The 18226-nt window shown below is 42.8% G+C and overlaps 1 protein-coding gene across 5 annotated transcripts in view; it reads left to right on the top strand.

Annotated features, from left to right (window-relative positions):
• LOC110976116 (relaxin receptor 1-like) overlaps positions 1 to 18226 on the top strand; it is a 73792-nt gene that overhangs the window by 29702 nt on the left and 25864 nt on the right. For 3 of the 5 annotated variants that reach the window (XM_087133012.1, XM_022229133.2, XM_087133016.1), the window contains 5 exons: positions 7115 to 7260; positions 8807 to 9032; positions 10440 to 10514; positions 11021 to 11158; positions 16817 to 16900. In XM_087133012.1, coding sequence (XP_086989138.1) covers positions 7225 to 7260; positions 8807 to 9032; positions 10440 to 10514; positions 11021 to 11158; positions 16817 to 16900 — 559 coding nt within the window. In that variant the 5' untranslated portion in view covers positions 7115 to 7224. Of the gene's footprint in view, positions 1 to 6991; positions 7261 to 8806; positions 9033 to 10439; positions 10515 to 11020; positions 11159 to 16816; positions 16901 to 18226 lie in introns of all 5 variants that reach the window. The other 2 variants (XM_087133014.1, XM_087133015.1) reach the window with 1 other exon arrangement.

Here is an 18226-nt window from a genome sequence, read left to right on the forward strand (position 1 = left end):
CCTTTGAGAGATTTCATCGTGTTGGGATAATGCATGCGGTCGTTCCCAACCTGAGACAGTAAATATGCCGTATTCATTTTTAACCACACGTGATAAAGGTAGCCGTTCACAAAGCATGACTAAAAAAATCAAGACGGACTGAGCTGTGCAGAACTTGAGTTTGTAGTCAAGAAAGCCAGCAACAAAGAAGCAAAAATGCATTTTCATGAACGTATCGTACGTGGCGTACAGCTTTTTGTGGATGCGCATGACCTATACTATTCCATCATCAGTTTTATGCTTATTTTTTCTTTCTTCGGTGGATAGGAATACGTGTTAGCATCATCAAGCTTAATTGTTGTATTTCGCTCGTACAAGCAGCAATAAGCCTTCAGTGTATGTTGTGGATCAAACAATATGCACTGGCAGCAAGATGAAGATTTCGTTGGCAGACACGATACGCGTAAATCCACTATGGGCTTGTGTGCTGTCTTAGATTTTTTGGTGCGGTCTATACATTGCGACCGCAGGGAATTGCGTCTTCTGCGTGACTACAGTCTTCGTTTTTTCCCCTGAAATTATGAAATACACTTTTCTTGACGAAAAGTTAAAATATTGAGATATCCCAAATTCACATATCGAAGAATTGTTGACAAATTTACCTCGAAACAAATTCGAAAGCTTTCCGTGGTGATCAGTACCACGTATAATGTCAACATTAAATTCATTTCACATGAAATGGGAACTCATATGGAGTAATGCCCACCAAAGGATTCGTCAGATACCGATTAATCTCGGCAATATTAATTGCTGTAATGGGGGATTTGAAAACATTGTTGACTAGGAATGTTTAACCGAGATTATTCCAAACCTTGAAACACGGCGTATGCCGATCGGTTCTCGTTGGACGGGTAACTTTGCCTGTGTAATTAGTAATTTCGACCAGGCATTCTAAACGGCACAAAACAGATTCTGAACGACAAACACGGTATTATCATTTCAAGCTAAATCTGCTACCAGAATATGGAATATGTGGCAAACCAGCACTGAATCAAGGCTGGTGCTCAAAACTAACAGGACAGTCCTTGGTACAGAATAACGAAAATGATATTGTTTTGTAGAGGGTTTGGTGGCAATCTTGGAGCCAGTTCAGAAATAAAAGGCCGCCTATGAAGCCTTCGGATTGGAAATCAATGTTGATATTAAGGGGTTTGAATGCCTGTTTTATGGTAAGCATTAAGCCGTTTGATGTACTTTTCCGAGTTCAGATGCGACACGTGGGTGTCTGTTCTTTGGAACTTGCTCAGGTGTTGTTGATGATTGTATGAACGATCGAGCAAGTAACTCGGCCAGGGCAGTTTAGGGGGAAATAGGACATAACATAAACTTGTAGATCCTTGTTAATGGATCAATCTCTTGCGTGTAATTGAAGCATTGGACAGGCGGCATTCGGTGATGTCCGAGTCTAATAGCTGCTCATCTCCTCTCTGATCATATCTGGCAGACCCAAGGTTTACAAGATTTATTCTCTAAGCTTAAGTGAGTGCAAATACATGCAGAGTGCTGGATAACCTTTCTTTGGCTGTCTCAGCCACGAGTGCATTTGTTTTTAAGTCTATTTTTGATTCTCACCAGTAAAATAGTTAAGCCATAAAGCAGCGTCGGCCAACAAGGATCACTGTTAATTCTTGTCTCCTTAATCACCAAGTCTGTTAATTAACACTTTGACCGACAAAATGTAACCACCTATATGCCTACCTGTTTCAAGAGTATGCTGTTTTCGTTCGGATGATAAATTAATTTGCTTTTGGATTAGAAATTAGACCTTAAAAAGCAGTCTTACTCAAAGTGGTGGAAGTAATCATTCAAAAGGTTTTTTTACGTCGTTTACTGTCATGTGCAGCTTTTAGGCATACGACACCAATAATGCACCAAGGCAAAGAATGCAGCACGATATTGCTTTTATTGCTCAGCATTGTCCGTCTAGTACTTCCGTTTCATTAATCAAGCTCAGCCCCTGAAAAATCGTCGCCCCCGTTGCACCCCACTTGACGTGATCATTCAGTCAGCCCAACCCTGCATTACGAGCACCTATATAGCGGTGTAGGATTACCTCCCCCATCATTAAGCCTGTTGCCCTGCCCCTCCCACTTCCCACCTTCCTCATTACGTTGACAAGGCCAAAACCCGTTCGGTAGCCCTCGGCAGAAAGTGAGCTTTCCCCATCCATGCCCATTTCACGTCGCATCCCTAGAGTTGTAAGATAACTGATAATGCTCTGTAGGGTTAGGGGCAGCTTTAGGCCAGATCACGCGAACACAAAGCGACTTCCACTATTTCACTTCTGCTTGATATGAAAAAAGGCATGAACAACTCTGTGTGTTGTGGTTTTCGTGTACGTCGTTAAAAGCCGCGTGAACAGGAGCAGCTCCCTGCGCACTGGAAATACGTTGGCATGTATTGCCTGATATGAATTGATAAACACGAAAACGTCCACGGTGCAGTCAGCTTTGGATTTAGCCTGAGGATAGGCGCGTGCATTTCACAACAAAGTAGGTTTCGTCCTAAAAAAGACATTGGCTGCTTCCAGGCTTTACTTGTGTAGTTGCCCTTTAACTATGCTACGACCAGTCGGCGGTTTCAAAATATTGGTATAGACCTTGAGCAGCCCCGCGGGCATTGCGCGGTCTTCCTCTTGTCCGGTCGTTAAGACGTTCTGGGAAGATCACCTATCCGATCGTAGGGAATGTACTGCAGAGTTACCCTGGAATGATGCAGTAGCGGGAGACCTCGGATGACAGACTCACAAAATACATAGACGTTGTCGTGAAGCTGAGGTTTTGCAACTGCTCAGTCCGTCAGTAGTGATTGTCATACCTCTGTCTTGAGCACTGGGTTTTTGTTTTTCATTGGCCCAGAACATTCACGTGACGGGGCAACAAAACCGCATGTCACACCTCCCTTTAAGGCGCCTGTCCATGTGCGCCTCAACACATGCGCCAATCGTTGCGTATCCGTCAAATCGCTCCTGCAACGATTTTGACGGCCGAACGCAACGCACACGTGTGTTACGTTAATGGCGTCGGTTTTTGTCCGTAAAAGTGAAACGCATTAACACAACATCTACGCAACGCCCCCAAAAAACGTACATGGAAAGGCGCCTTTAGACGTCACGTCAGCCAGTGTTGAAAGATGTCGCACGCACACATGCACCCCCACGTTGTCCAGAGTAATCTCTGTCGCCTTTAATTTTCCCTCAAGAAACACAGGTGAGAAACATCATCAAGGCCAAGATATGACAGCACCCTCGAGTATGCATAACGCCCGAAGCGGCAATGTGTCCCCCGGGTCATATCCCACATCACAACAGTCACTAATCGTTAATTAATAGGTAATAGTCATCATACCTAAAGGAAAATATCACATATGTGCCGCAAAAACCGCAGTATGCAGTGTAACACCCTTTGTATCTCTGTCGGACCATTTGTTATTAGTTGGTCCCATATTAACAGTAAAGTTGTGGTACAGCACCTTTGATATCTTTAAGGACTCTTGTCCTATATGGAAATCCGAATTGCTGAATTTAACATCCTTTTGTGTCTCCTTAAAAGAAAAAATCAATCTTGCTCTGCTCCTGTTTAGAGGCCAAAGGTGATTTATAACATCCTTGGAATCTTTGTTGAAAAGCGTAAACACTTGTAATTCTGGTCCTGTATAGATGACAAACTGCGTTAGATTTATCACGTTAGTATCTGAAGGACGACAAGCGCTCTTCTGGTTCAAATGTACGTAAGACCGGTGGTCCTATTCTAATACTGCACATGTGCTAATGATAAACACACGCCTGTGGGGTCACTGCACTATTCTGATACCTAAGGTTTCAATGTAAAATCACAGTTTTTTTTTTACAGTGTTTTGACTGGACACTAGTGTTGATACGTTTCCCCGTTGTAAGTGTGAATTCGAGTATAGCGTTGTTTTAGTGATCGGAAAGTAAATGTGCATGGACGGACAAAAGCAGATTCAGTGATTTTCGAAAAGAGGTACCTTGGGTCAGACGACGTTGTCCCTCCGTCCAGCTAAAGCTGATAGGTCATATGGGCTCCGAGCTGGACCAAGAGAGGGCGCAATTTTCCAAGCAACGAAGCCTCCTTTGGTAGTAACATGGGCTGAGTTTGGGCGGCTTGTTCCCGTCTGGTCACGAACAGCTCGATTTGTTCGTGGGTCGGCCGCTCGAACGCCAGGAACAAACAACCGGTTATCGCTGGTAGTTAGTGACAAGCAAAATGCAACATGGCGGCGTCCATGTGCGTTATTCGAGAGTTAATGTTTGGATGGGCTGAATTATTTTCTATATAAACAGGAACATTCCTTTCTGTGTTTCAGAAAATAGTTAATGTTAATTTTCTTAAAACTTCCCATTGTCTATGGCTTTGGAAGCCATCTCTCTTCTTTTTGCAGCTGTTCAGAAATCAAAATCTCCCGAGTTTTCCGTGTGTTCCTGTAAAACTCTGACGAGGAGGTGATGTGTGATCCTGTTCCGAGAACAGTGTTCTTGAGTCGTGTTCCCGCCGTTCGAGCGCGAGAACAAGAAACCCGTGTCAAGAACAGGCCGCCCGAATTCGACCTGAGCGTCACTGGTTCATGAACGATTATGAAACGCAAGCATTGCAGGTGCATCATTTTCTACCAACAAAATGAACACTAGTGGAAGGTTTAAGCCTATTATGGCGCATTGATATAAGCAGGAAAACACTGAGCACGGTTTAGATATTGCAGCTTAGGTAATGGATACCTTGCCCTGAATGTATTTCTAACGGATTCATTTAACAACTCATTAAGTGCAAACACGATGCCGGAACAATTCTCTTGACCTCCACTCGCACGACGGTTCTCCTTGCTGGCGCCAAGACGAAATAAAAAACCTGCAGACTAGCACGGTCATCGGAATAACCCATAACGTAACGGGAGCACCGGTCGAGCAGGAGGTAACGAATGCTAAGCGAAAGTTGAACGGCTTTGATGGGCTGCGCGGGGAATAATTTCCACAGTAATGGACAGTTGAAGAGGTCTCACTTCGTGAATCCAATAAGGGGGACGAGGATGTGTCTTGAGAGTCGGACAAGGTCAAAAGGTATTCAGGGCAGATGGATGTAAAGACGAAGACTCGTCTAAGATGATGCCTGCCCGACAAGGCCTGTGTGAATTCCGCAGATGGCATCTCCCTGAAACCGACAAATCGGTGCACCGGCGACAAAAACAGACAGCGTATCAAGGCAAGGAGTCGACATTTTGCACTTCAGGTGACAGCACTCTATGTTAAAAAAAGAAAAAAAAAGAGTTAAAGTATACGCGATATTTGCCTTTTACCCTGTGAAGGCCCGCGATAAATGCTCGGGGCTCATTGCAGCGTGGAGCTGCCTTGCCGAGCACAATAAGCATAAAGGCGGCAGACTGTTAAACCACAGCCTCGTGCCTTTTGCCAAGCGTGGGAAAACTAACATTATCGCCGCGGTCTTTTCGACTATAAAGCTAGTTAAACACCTAACAGAAAAATGTAAGTTGGGTTATTATAATATTGTGAAGACACACTTTGGATGTAGACCCAGTGCCAGTCTAGTCCTGGTACCCGCTGTGGTAGTCCCGCGGCCGGTTCACGCGGCTCACCAGTATTTGAAAGGCAGCGCCGTGCGCAGCTTTCCGCTTTTTCACGCGGCTTTTCCATATTGCTTCCACGTCGCTTTTCTCGTCTCCTGTTTTCACTCTGGTGCATTTGCTGGAGCAGTTTTTTCGTGAGCAGTGACAACTCTTGTTCTGCGTGTGGAAGGGGACCTACCTGGTGGGCCAGTACTGAGTGGTCCGACTAGCTTTAGAGAGAGGAATAATCGACCGAGCTGTGTGATTACGAAAGAATCAATTCAAGTTGACGCCTACTTGGGAGTCACCTTCCAAGGCGTAGGCACAATAAACCGTTATACAAGTTATACACCAATAAATGTGTTCCTAGAGTCCCTTAATAAGCCCAGTGAGTGAGTGTTCTCTGATGTTCTATTGTGCATGGGGGGTAGGCTCCTCAAACTAAGCTATGTCCCGACGTTTTCCCGACAGCCGCTCGTCGGGAGGGCCTAATGTCCTGCATCAGTGTAGTAGCACGCTTCCGCAGGTGTGAGGGTCGGCGGTATGCTACAATATTACCTCCAAATGATACCATTTGGAGACGTTCGAATAGACTTACGTACGACAATAGACAATATTTGACGGCATGGAACTCCAGAACGGTAAAACGTATTCAAACCGATTCGGTCCACTTCTGTGAGACTCTTGTCAAATATGCCCACAACAAAATCATCTCCCTACTATCCTTTTTGTAGAGGTGAGAGAACAGACGTTTTAGATTCAACACATTTACAAAAATCCAGTGGTAAACATACTTTTTTATTGCCTTTGATTTGTGATTTTTATGTCTTCTTCTGTTTCTGTTTTTGTCTGCTTACTTAATTCAAATTAGTTTAATGTTATGACCTATTCTCTTGGGGACTGGCCAAGTATATCCGTGGGCCCTCTGCCAGCCACGACCATTCTTCTTTTTTGGAGTGCTTGTATATACTGTGTTTGCTGATTAGACTGTAAGACCCTCTCTGAAGATTGATGTTTAAAATAAACCAGTCCAAATCCAGAATACACAACAGTGTAGCCATAGTGTCAACCAAATAGACTGATTCGGTTATGGAATGGTATCAGTCAAAGTTTGAACCCGGACAGTTATCAATTTAGCGCCCAGACCCTTTAAATGATTTTTCTGAAGGAAGACCATCTGTATTCCCTACACCATTGCCGTTTTCCATGCCATTCGCCTACGCATGTAGATAAGACAGTAATATCTCCTCACGCGAGCAAGTCAATGTGTCACTCACACGCTTTGTCAGAAACAAGTGGGCGGCTACATGCGCTTCGTGACCCGAGAGTGCGTTTGGGGTGACACTGCTGTATTGTTCCTTCATTTCCTCTGTAGAAACTAGCAGCGCATTGAGAGCTTCACTGCTCCAGTCGCCCGGCACTGCCTCGGCGCACTGACGTGGTGGACCACTCTTTGGCTGATGCAGTCAAACCTACGCTGTCGATCATTTCTTGCTAGGTACGGATTTTACTTACAGGCTCAACCGCTGTAATCGCTAGCCGGTTTGGAGAAGATCCAAGGTGGAAGATCAGGAGTATTCTTGCGTGTGTCGTTAGAGTCCCAGCTCAATGGAGACGTCGGAAAAGGTTCAGGATGGACAAAAGGTAGGGTTAGTTTTTATCAGTTTTAAAATAAAGAGCTGTTGTAATTGTCTAAACATGTTTGGGTTTGTTTTTGCGTATAGGACAAGCTCTGAATTTCACAAAGAAATTGTACTGTTGCTTTAGACAGCAGACTTGTAATGAGTGAAAAAGTTTTGTGACTCTAGTCATTGCAGCGTAGTGACTCGAATTGAGTTGAGCCGTTGTTCCGTAGTGACTCGAATCGCGTCCAGAATTGAGTTGAGTCAAGTCGAGTCACAAATATTTCAACATACAATGTATAACAGAGAGAGAACGTCATTTTGTTGGCATTTTTAAATTCCCTTCTTCCAAAGTCCTCTCTCTAGTAAATTCACCTCTGTTTTACTACATCGTGGTCACACCGCATCTTTCTCTTGATGGTCATTTTATACGACATGGACATCATAAACCGGCACTGTAATTGACCACAACTTTGTGTTAGTTTTTTGTTTGTTGGGTTGTTTGTTTGTCTGTTGGGGGGTGTTTGTTTGTTTGTTGGGGTGTAGGGGTGTTTGTTGGGGTGTTGGGGTGTTTGTTTGTTTGTTTGTTTGTTGGGGTGTTGGGTTGTTTGTTTGTTTGTTTGTTTGTTTTGTTGCACTGAAGTTTGCTTCTATTTTTTGGAGTCGAATCTTAGTATTTTTCATTCGAGTCTTGTCTTTTGATCAGGCAGTCGCCAAAAATTGTGACTTGAGACCAACTCGAGTAGAGTTAGTGACTTGAGTAGTTACAACTCTGCTTTACGGACCAAGTGAAAGTCACTTTTCGGTAGAAATTTTTACTTGCGTGTTAAGATCTATGTCTTAAGACTTTTTAAATGAAACATTTAGCGATATTTTCAATAACGGCATTACTTTGATTTCGAAAAGTTTAAAAGTTAGGCCCAGCCTCTTTGGGGAAAATGTCACACCCAACTGGTAGAATAGGTGTACTCCAAACCAGGATGCTTACAAGTGTACGAAATTGTTTAAGTGTTCGAAGGTGATCCATATAAAGAAAAAATAGATATCGTTCCGGAAACTTACGGTGGAATTTTGCGGATAAGAGAAGTGTAGCTCTGAGTTCAAAAATGCCGAATCATAAAGTGCGCAAAAACTCTTATACTCTGTGTAAGGATGATCGGAATAAACCCAGAACAGGAAAACAAGTTCCTTCGACTGGCAAGGTTCAACATTTAGGGACCTGGGAAGAGCAGTTTCAAAATATTAAATCAATCTATTAAAAATGGTTATTGTCTTTAGAAAAATATGTAGGTTTCCTAAACAAGGAACGCTTCGGTAATCAAGATTTCAACATCAACGTAGATGAGTTTGGTGCACCGCAGTGGTGCTTTGCGTTGTGTTATGCACATACGTAAATGGAATGTTGATAATCTTAATGATCAATGGTAGTTGAAGGTACCTTGGGTACCTTGTCCGTCGCCGACAAGAATCATTTAACAACTCATTGCTTGTGGTGGCACAGAAATTTTTGAAATGACTCCTCATCAAAAGAAAATTGAGGTATTTTGTGTTTTGCTTCCTGTCTTCAGTTAGAAATGGCACCAGGGAAAGAGAGTGCCCCCAAACCTCGCTTCCTGGGGATCTCCAGAACTTCTCGGGACTCCAAATGTTCACAGCAGGACCGATTCAGAGACCCTGTTTGGAGTGTCCCGTCGATAACACGACGCTTGCAGACTAAGCAGTGCAAGTCGATTATCCTCTGCATTGTCATGGGGCTCGTGCTGCTCCTTGCCCTGGTATTCATCCTTGTCACCGGTGAGTTACCAACCTCGTGGGTTTTTTTTTTCTTCTCAGTGTTGTCAAATGTGTCACGGTGAGGAGATTTAGACAATGTCTCAAATTTTAAAAGTTGCAAGTTAGATCAGCGACAATCTATTAACCACTTGTCGATTTGCTTGGCGCCTATTCTATAGGTCTGTGTTGTTATGAATAAGTATCCCTGTCAAAATCGACTGTGGTTGGCAATTTGTCACTGATCGAGCTTTCCGGAGATTGTTTGTCATTCTGACAAGCTAGCTTATCTAAATGAGGATGGAAGTATCGTCATTTTAGAAGCCCCTCCCCCTCACCTTAACAACATGACAGGTTTTTGTTCTTATATGAATGCCTAAGCCTGTGTCTTGACCCCTGACAAAGAAGGTTCCAGTCTGGAATCCTCTCCAAGAATTCCATCCCAATTTTATGTCCTATGAGGACTCAGGCGACGGTCGGGCAAAGTCAAACAGGTACATTTTCCATAACCTTTAGACTAAGCTGCATAGTGTGTACCGTCCTGCTGTTACGACTGGGGCTGTAAATTACACAGGTGCCCATTTAAGGCTCCAACCAAATGAGCCGCAGCCGCTGTGCATAGACACGTGTCACTTGCGACTGCAGCCGTCATATTCACGCACGGCCTAGCACAGGTAATGCAGAGATCTTATGCACATAATGCATAAGGCACGAAATTCCAACTTTGACTCTTTGCTGTCGATTAAAATGCTCCATGCCTTATCTTCTCTTGTCTTGTACAGCGAAAACCTGACTCATATGAGCCCACTCATACGAGGCTCCTAATGTCTTCTGATGGAAGGGGTTGGGGGCAAGAGTGTGAAAGGCTGTAGTGTAACATCTTCGGTCTTAAAGGAAGTAACTGTGTTACCCATGGCACGTTAGAGTTTTTTGATTGAGAGAGAATTTTGATGATTAAATTCAAACATTTTTGGTTCCTGTGTGGCGTTTTGCATACATCAGCAGTGATCTCTTGATTGCACTTAGGATGGTTTCATGGAAAATGTTGAACTGGCCCTTTTTTTAATTTACCCAGCATTAGTAAAAATACGCACAGTTGGTGATGTGTTTGCTGCGCGCACTTTGATATCTTCATATTTTTTTCTATCACATTGCACTCGTCGACACCTCGGGGAAAGCCAAGACGAGGTGCCAGCAGGTTTTTAAAGCTGCACTGTTCCATTAGATTTGCTTAGTACTGCTTACCACCAACATCAACATCAACTTCGAGGCTTAAGCCCTTGCCAGCGCTGTGAAATCGGTGCTGGTGCCTGGGATGGAGCAGTACCTTCGAAACATCCAATCCGTCTGTGATTCCCCCCCCCACACATTACGTTTCACACTCTCCCTGAAATCAAGCAAGTTCACTTGTCATGTGCTTACTGTCCACAGTTACAGCCAATCAAGTGCCATTGGCAGATCACGAGGGCAGCATTCAAGCGGGACCAGCCCAAACAGAATATGAAGGTCAGTAGCCAGAGTTGTTCGGACGGTCCAGTTACATCTCCCGCTGACGTGCAAGTTTTAAGAGTGAAAAAGTCCCTGTAAGCTTCTTTTTTTTGCGGTTGCTCTTTTACGTTTTCTGTTACTGTTGCTGAACTTCGAAAGAGTAATCATTCACTTGCATTATTATGGAATAATTCAAGCCGGGCTTCGTAAGTGTTAAGCAATGGCGTAACGAAAGCGGTCGTTGCTTGCCTCTATTTCTGGGTTCCTCGTGTGTTTCTCCTCCTGTTAAGTTTTGAGAAGAAGTAAAACGTAGGAGTGGTGTGGTGTATTAACAAAAATTGGACTTGTGCATATCATGACCCTACCCCATACTGCAAGTTGGGCATCACTTACACTGCTCTCTGTAAGTCCTCTTTCCTATAAGACTGAAAGTACCGATAATCACAGCCATAAATAGTCCAGTCATCTCTTGAGATATAAGAACGGGACAGCTTAGCAGAATCATTTCTGGATCTTGTCCTCAGAACTGAGCGGGGATCCGTCGGAGTTTACCTGTCCGAGGGGAGAGTTCCAATGTGGAAACATGACCCGGTGCGTCGCCCAGAAATTCCAGTGCAACGGTGAGGACGATTGCGGCAACAATGCAGACGAGACAGAATGCGGTAAGTTTGGCATGGCCAGTGTCCCGTATCAGAATCCGTCGGGTTTTGTCGCAAAGATCCCATTATATGTACCTCAACAGTTTAGTTTTCGGGAACATTCACGTAAGAAGAAATGACAACGCTTGCTCATGTTATTAATGGATTTTCATAATCATTTCTAGGCCCCAGAAGAAGCGTAATTTGAAATATGGTAATGTATTACAAGTCAGTCATATTTGACCCCATATTAAACGGGCAATATTTGGGATATTCCATTGCGATGATAAGTTTCTAAGTATATGGCACCAAACCGTGCGTATCAGCTAACCTGATATGTATACGTTGTAGGGAGTGTTTCAGTCGATGTCTCATTCGCATACCAGACTTTTCAACCTGGTTTTCCTGGAGTCGACATGAAAAAAGACATGACTCACTTTGAGTTTAAAACTATACTTGCTCCTCTTATGAAAAGATTCCATAGAAAATCAGTGCTGTTAATTGAGTTCAATGGTTAATAATTGTCTTTGTGAAAGCTTCCTAGGAATGTAATTGGTCATAGCTGTTATTGCTTTGGGCTATGTCTATCTTGTGATTTTTTTGTTCTGTTTTTTTTTTTAGTTTAACCACGCTAATTATCAACTTTCGTTTGGATTACCAATCACGATAAGCATTGTTAAGTTTGAAATCCTCCCATTTAGGAATTTGATGGTTCTTGACTACCAGCATCGTATCGGAAGATTGCAACAGAAGAGTGGAGCATTATAGTTCTTACTTTCACAAATAAACTAATAAACTAGAAGGTATTTTTCAGTCAAATGGTTCAATGAAAACAAGTGATTTGGGGTCAAAGTCCAACCACGTTTTTCGTTGATTTCATTAATATTTATTGAAAACCACTGAATTCTCGACCACATTTGAACAAACAGGCCTCATTTTTACCATGATTTTACATATCTTAACTACCCACGTTTTTTCGCTTTTAAAGAGTACCTCTAAAGAAACAATGGCTACACGCACTCTTTGGCATGCACAAGGTTTATCCACAACGAACACAGGGCAAGGGTTCGCCTCGCTTTCTCTGTTTTCTCCGAATGACGCAATCTACATTCAGAATTTGCATCTTGGCATGAACAGAAAAAAGGCCCTTTTTAGCTTGTTATAGTTGAGCTTTGAAAACAAATGACACTGCGTGCTCTTTATAAGAAGGGTTCAGGTGCAAACAGTTAATAAGCGGGGAAAATAAGAGAAGGAAAAACACGCAACACATCACGAGAGAGATGTATGCAGCTGCTTTGCTAAAGGTCAGCGGATTCCTGTAGTGACAAAACTACCCATTCACAGCTTTAAATAAAGCGCTGTGAGATCGAGGATGCAACATTAGTTGTCATTGATTGATGCGATGTCTCCAGGATAAGCCTAGAAATGTCAGCGGCACCATAGACATGGTTGTCTGTCCCATTCCAGTTCGATATTGCCCTCAAAGGTGCCCGTGAAAGGCTTGGTCTCGGACAGTGAGACCTGTGATTTTGTAGAGAATCATTGCATAATTCCATCGGCTGAATCTTCCGTTTGCTTTCGCCAGGAAGAATGCGTTGCTGGATTTGATGCCCCTCAGTAGAGAGGAAAATACACCAACGACGCATTTGGAAAAGAAAGACAAGACGGCAAATTCGTACAATTTGGGTAGACGCAATGGCGTCAGATGCAATTTATTTTCAGCTGTTTACTCTACCACCGATAGGTCCTCTTATATCCTGTTTTTGTTTTGTTTTGTTTTTGGGGGTTCCTTCTTTCTTTCTTTCTTTCTTTTTCTTCCTCTTAGGCGGGGGACGGGGTATTGCATTATTCTCTCACGTGTCATTTTAACAGTTCCCAGCAGTAAAATAAAAGAAACCCAAAAGGATTCAGTGAAACATTATACCTTGTACGCTCCAAGATATTTTTCATATTTCCAGGCGTTGTTTTGTACCGTTTAGCAACTGGTGCTGCGACGCAACCCTGGACGGACGGTATATCGGAGATTGTGCGATAAGGCAATATTCCATCTGTATTTCCATAAATGAAATTGTCAACCCCGAGCTATTTCTCTGCCCCCTGGATGTTAAATGCGTCAGCTGGTTCAGTCGATAGTTTAGAGGTCATGTGTTTGTGCTTTGTAATTGGAGTAAAAAGAACGATAATTATAAGTCCTTAAATGGTATTCTTTTAATCTGTACTAAAATGTCGTAATACAGCCTTCAACAGATAAGTGCCAAAGTGGGAATTAGATACAAATAGGCTTTTCGTGTTTTCTTTTCATTAGTAAGCTTCTCAGACCTGAATCTCTGAGCGATTTGTGTCCACATACTGTTCTCTCAAAGTATCAACACATTTTCAGAAAATCACATGAAAAAATTTCAATTGAACCCTGGATGCTTTTTTGAAAATTCCCCAATGACATTTGTTTGTTTTTTCGTTACTTTTCCAGTCAAATGATTCTTTAAAAAGGTTGTTGTTATGAAAGTATGCTTGGCTTCTCCATGGAAAAAAGAATTAAGGGTAAATAAAACGAATTCATGACTGGAATTCCTTCTGTTTTTGACGAGTCTGTTTTCAAAATACACCTTCGCATCTTGGCACCTGTAGTTTCAGCAAACTAAGGAAGCCTGCTAAAGAAAACCCATTGGCTCCAATAACTCCGCGTTTATAAATTGATTCTGTCTCGATGGCAACAAGAAGAAAGCAGAGGTGTATTGGTGGCTTGCGGCGGATGCTACTCTATTCCTGCACCAGGTGTGCCGACTTAAGAGAAATCTCCGTTTTGCATCGTCCCGACACCAGCGGAGATCAACCGCTTTGTCTAGACTTCCTATTTGTGCGCGAAACCCACCTGTCAGGGTCGCCAAATCGCGTAGTATATGTTCAAAATGATCGCGTATAGGCTTCTGCGTTTGATGGTCATTTCACAGTTTCAATGCGTCGGAGTGTTCTCTCCCTATTGATCAGTATTTTTCCGCATGCGTATTCGTTAAAAATGAGAGCTAAAACAATACTCACCATACGACGTCTGCAGTCATGCACGTTGAAGAGCTTCTGGCTTACTGCCAAGCAAGACTAGCTTTATTTGAAAGAGGTCTGGACTAGTGTAAGATACTGTATCGCAAGGCTACTTGTTTAAAGCGTATCAGCGACATAAGTTTCTTTGGCACATTTCTTCTTCATCTCTATGCTCTTTTTCAATGTTTGAATATTAATTGTCATCCTTTATAACTTAGATGAACTGAAATGTGTACTTTTTTAGAACTCTACAAATTGCCAGTGGGTTCCTGGACAACCAAGGGCGCTGTAACTTTGATGTCATCCAGGGACCACGTGTTGCGGTGTGTAGGTTTTCTGATCAAATTGTGAAAGGAGAATTTCCTCACAGGAAACATCAAGCGATGCAACATTGAGGTTGTCTTCCCAGGATATACACATTTGTACTTAAAAATATGAAAATACCCGGTCTAATAAAAGGCAGCGATATGCACTTAAAATACGGAGGCTAAAATTTGAAATAAGGTTAATTGGGACACAAAGGGGCCTTTGGGAGGTTAGTATAGAAAAAATGTATTGCAGGGACACTTTAAATGATCCGTTTCTGAAACACGGATTTGAAATTGGCTTGAATGTTATGTGTCGTACCGCTTGTCTAGCAGAACTCTCAAGAGAATTAGTGTGTATCCTTTGGAAACCTGGAGGACATCATTTTTTTCTGATGGTGTTTTTATTACGTTGGTACCAAGTGCATTAAAGTACTCACTGCTGCTAGTCGTGGATACCAGAGTCATTAAAAGTGAACGTGCCACGTACGTATGAGACCAATATCATGTAAACTACATACCTACATCGCATTATTACGTAGGTACGCAATATATTTTTTGTTGGAACGTGTGTGATATTATTACGTAACTAGGCGATAAAAAGCCCCATCTTGGACTTCGTAGGATCTCTTCAAGACTGCATAAATTTTCATTTCAAACAAAATTTAACACAAGAATGTAGGTATACATTGCAGTTTCCTGAATGCCGTTAAGCCGCATTTGTGATAAATAATGTGAATTTCATTGAAAGTGATTTGATGATGTATAATATACGCATTGATCCTATTACTGTTGTCTGTGTAACCCTCAAGTTTTCATCATGTGACATCATCGCTCGATTAACAGTGTGTTAATCACTGCCGATTAACACTTTTGATAAAATGATGTTGATCACTTGCCTAGCAAATAAATCCTACATCCTCCACACTCCTTTTGGGTCCACCATTTTGGGGCGAAAACTGTAGTGTGACCAATGACCGGTCACTTCCTGCCGATGCGCATGCTCGGTACAGTCCCTCGTAAACGATCTCATTGAACCGTTTTTGCGAAATCCACACTATTTGGGGTTGGTTATATTTCTCGCTACTTTCATGCACGCTACTACTAACCAGCCATGCCGTCTTGTTAGGGGTTTGGTTCAATCCGCTTCGCAAATGCATGACTTGTGCCATGCACGCGAATGTACAAGCTCCCATAGCGTGAGCACTCAAATTGCGCGTTAACCTCCGGTGCCGTGGTTCCTTGTAACGAAGTGAGTACCGAAGTGTGACGTCACTGTGAACCAGCAAGTGCTAATGCCTTTTACACACTAATTGTGCGCGTGACATATTCACCTCGGTACTCTGTGCCTTAGGCGTGGTGGAAATTGTAGTGACGTCACACTTACTGACCAGATCTCTCCACACTTTGTTTACGTGTGTCACTTTTTATCAGCGCGTTAGACTTCTTCCCTCGCGTTTTACTTGTGATGTCGTCATAGATTGAGGCGAGCATGCGCAATATGTGGTTATGAGCAATGCTAGCGAGATGCCCAACTGGGTCATTAGATCATGCAGAAGCTAACTTTGTGAGTCGAATTTGAACTGTTAAAAGCAACTAATTATCTACGCACACATAAATCTGACCTTTAATTTAGCCAACTTGCCCCTACATGCAACGATTTTTCTGAGCTATATTTACAACGGCATTTCCGTCGCATCGTTCGATCCTGTTTTTGCATTGGATTGTGGAGTATTTATCTGAGTATTAAACCGGCTCGATAGATCAGATACGTGGCCCGGGCCCAAGGCGCTACTTTCTCCATACTCAGCTCTGGTCACACTTATGCACGAATAGGCACGGGAAAGTATTTGAACAAGCTGTAACGCTGTTATGTTTTGGATAGCTTTTGTTTTCACTCGAAGTTGCCCATTGAAGTTGGTCCATGTGGTTAAGGCTTTACCAGTAGCACGACACGAAAAATAGCTGGCCGTGCGGACAACGATGCCCGTTTTTATGGCTGACCTAAAATCACATTTGGTGTATCGAAGGGGTTCTTGCAAAATCCAGTTATCAGTGTGAACGATGTAATTTAGATAGCTTTGAGCCATTGACCCTATTTGTTCGAATACCCGACCGTTTCACAATTTCTGTAAATAGTGATGGACGGGAAATATTGATATAATTGGTTATTGAGCACTGAAAAACAGACATGACATTGTCACTGTTATTTGAAGTCAATGGTATTTGAGGCCACTTGTATCTAAACTCCTTGAGAACTACCGGGGGTAGCCAACGTGGACATAAAAACCTTGATGTTGAGTAACTTGTCCCTGAGATGAGTCGTGTTGTCTTTCAGAACATGACGAGGGCTGGATTAAAAACTTCGACAAACAAGTCCCTGTATCGGTCCAACCAGAACGGCGGATTAGCCAGGAGTGCGGTAAGTGGAAACATTTTGGTCCGATTTCACCGATTCAACACGTTTGCTTCAAGAACAAATCTATCCAAGTGTCTGTTCTTGGAAGGAGGAGACTAAAGTGCTCGGGGATTTCAATCTGGCAAGAAAAAATCCATGACGTAGGGTCTTCGGCATTCGCAGGAAGTTTTATTACTCACTGTAAAGAGTGGGCGTAGTTCGCGAGTTATTGGCGTCGTTGACGACCGTTACATAGCACGCCGCACGTCACCGTCGACCTTGTCACCCGTATCTATCGCATCCTCTATTTTTGTAGTTTGCCCGAGATTAAGCCCTTTCCAATGCTGGTTGATGACACTGTATTACCTGCTCAAGATCAGCATCAATATAATATGCCCGTATTGTGTGCCAGCATGTTGATGAGGATCTGAAATTCGAGAAAGATTAAGTTCAGGAGAAAGCTTCGATAGTGTCATTGCAGACCATTCTAAAATCCCCACAAAATTGGCCTAGGTTATTGTAAACCTCCAACGATGCTTTAGTGTATAGCCAAAATTAATGCGCATATCCTAAACTGATAAGGGACAGCTGCACAAGGCCAGTGTAAAGGATTTGTTTTATAGCAGCAACTGTGGATATGACAACACCAGGAATGCAACACGTCCTCTATCGTGTCTTCGTGTTGTTCTCGAGCATTATTCGGGTAGGCCTTCAAAGGTGTAAAATCTTGACTGCTGGTTAATTTGGATTACTGCGCTAATTACACCATCCTCCGATTCATAAATGATACCTCTCAAAATTTAACTTACGACGATTTGACAAGTTCAAGGGTTTTTTACCTTTATTAATAAAAGAAGAAGCTAAATTTTTTACTGCCTTTTGATCGTGATTGGTGCATATTTAGTCGAGGACTTTTAAGGACCTTTCTGATATTCTTTGGGGGTAAGGTCCTCAGGATGAGAATGTTAGATAATGCAAAGAATGCTTTTCCAGTTATAATGTTCGTGAGCTCTGTGGCAACTCTTATTATCGGCTTGTTATGAGCTGTGCGTGGGCAGATCGAAACGCTGGATTAGGAGCCATTTAATCACACACAAGCGATAACGGAAACCCACGCCGAAAAAAAAGATGTGCCGCGCGATGTTGTGCTCTTTCGTAAGAGTGGAAACCTGCACGGTTTTGCCCGTCACTATGTTGCAAACAGTAGCGATGGAGAAGAAGAGTACCGAATGTATTATGCCAGGCAGTTTGTGACTGCATAGCGGAGACCGCTGATTGGCCAGAATGCGCTGTCTTAGCGCGGTATGTTTGAAAGAATCGCTTAGGTTTCTTATCACAATGGTTTATCGC

Source organism: Acanthaster planci, linkage group LG02 (genome assembly GCF_054643075.1).
Source record: "Acanthaster planci isolate LZ-2023a linkage group LG02, COTS_SCS, whole genome shotgun sequence".
NCBI lineage: Eukaryota > Metazoa > Echinodermata > Asteroidea > Valvatida > Acanthasteridae > Acanthaster > Acanthaster planci.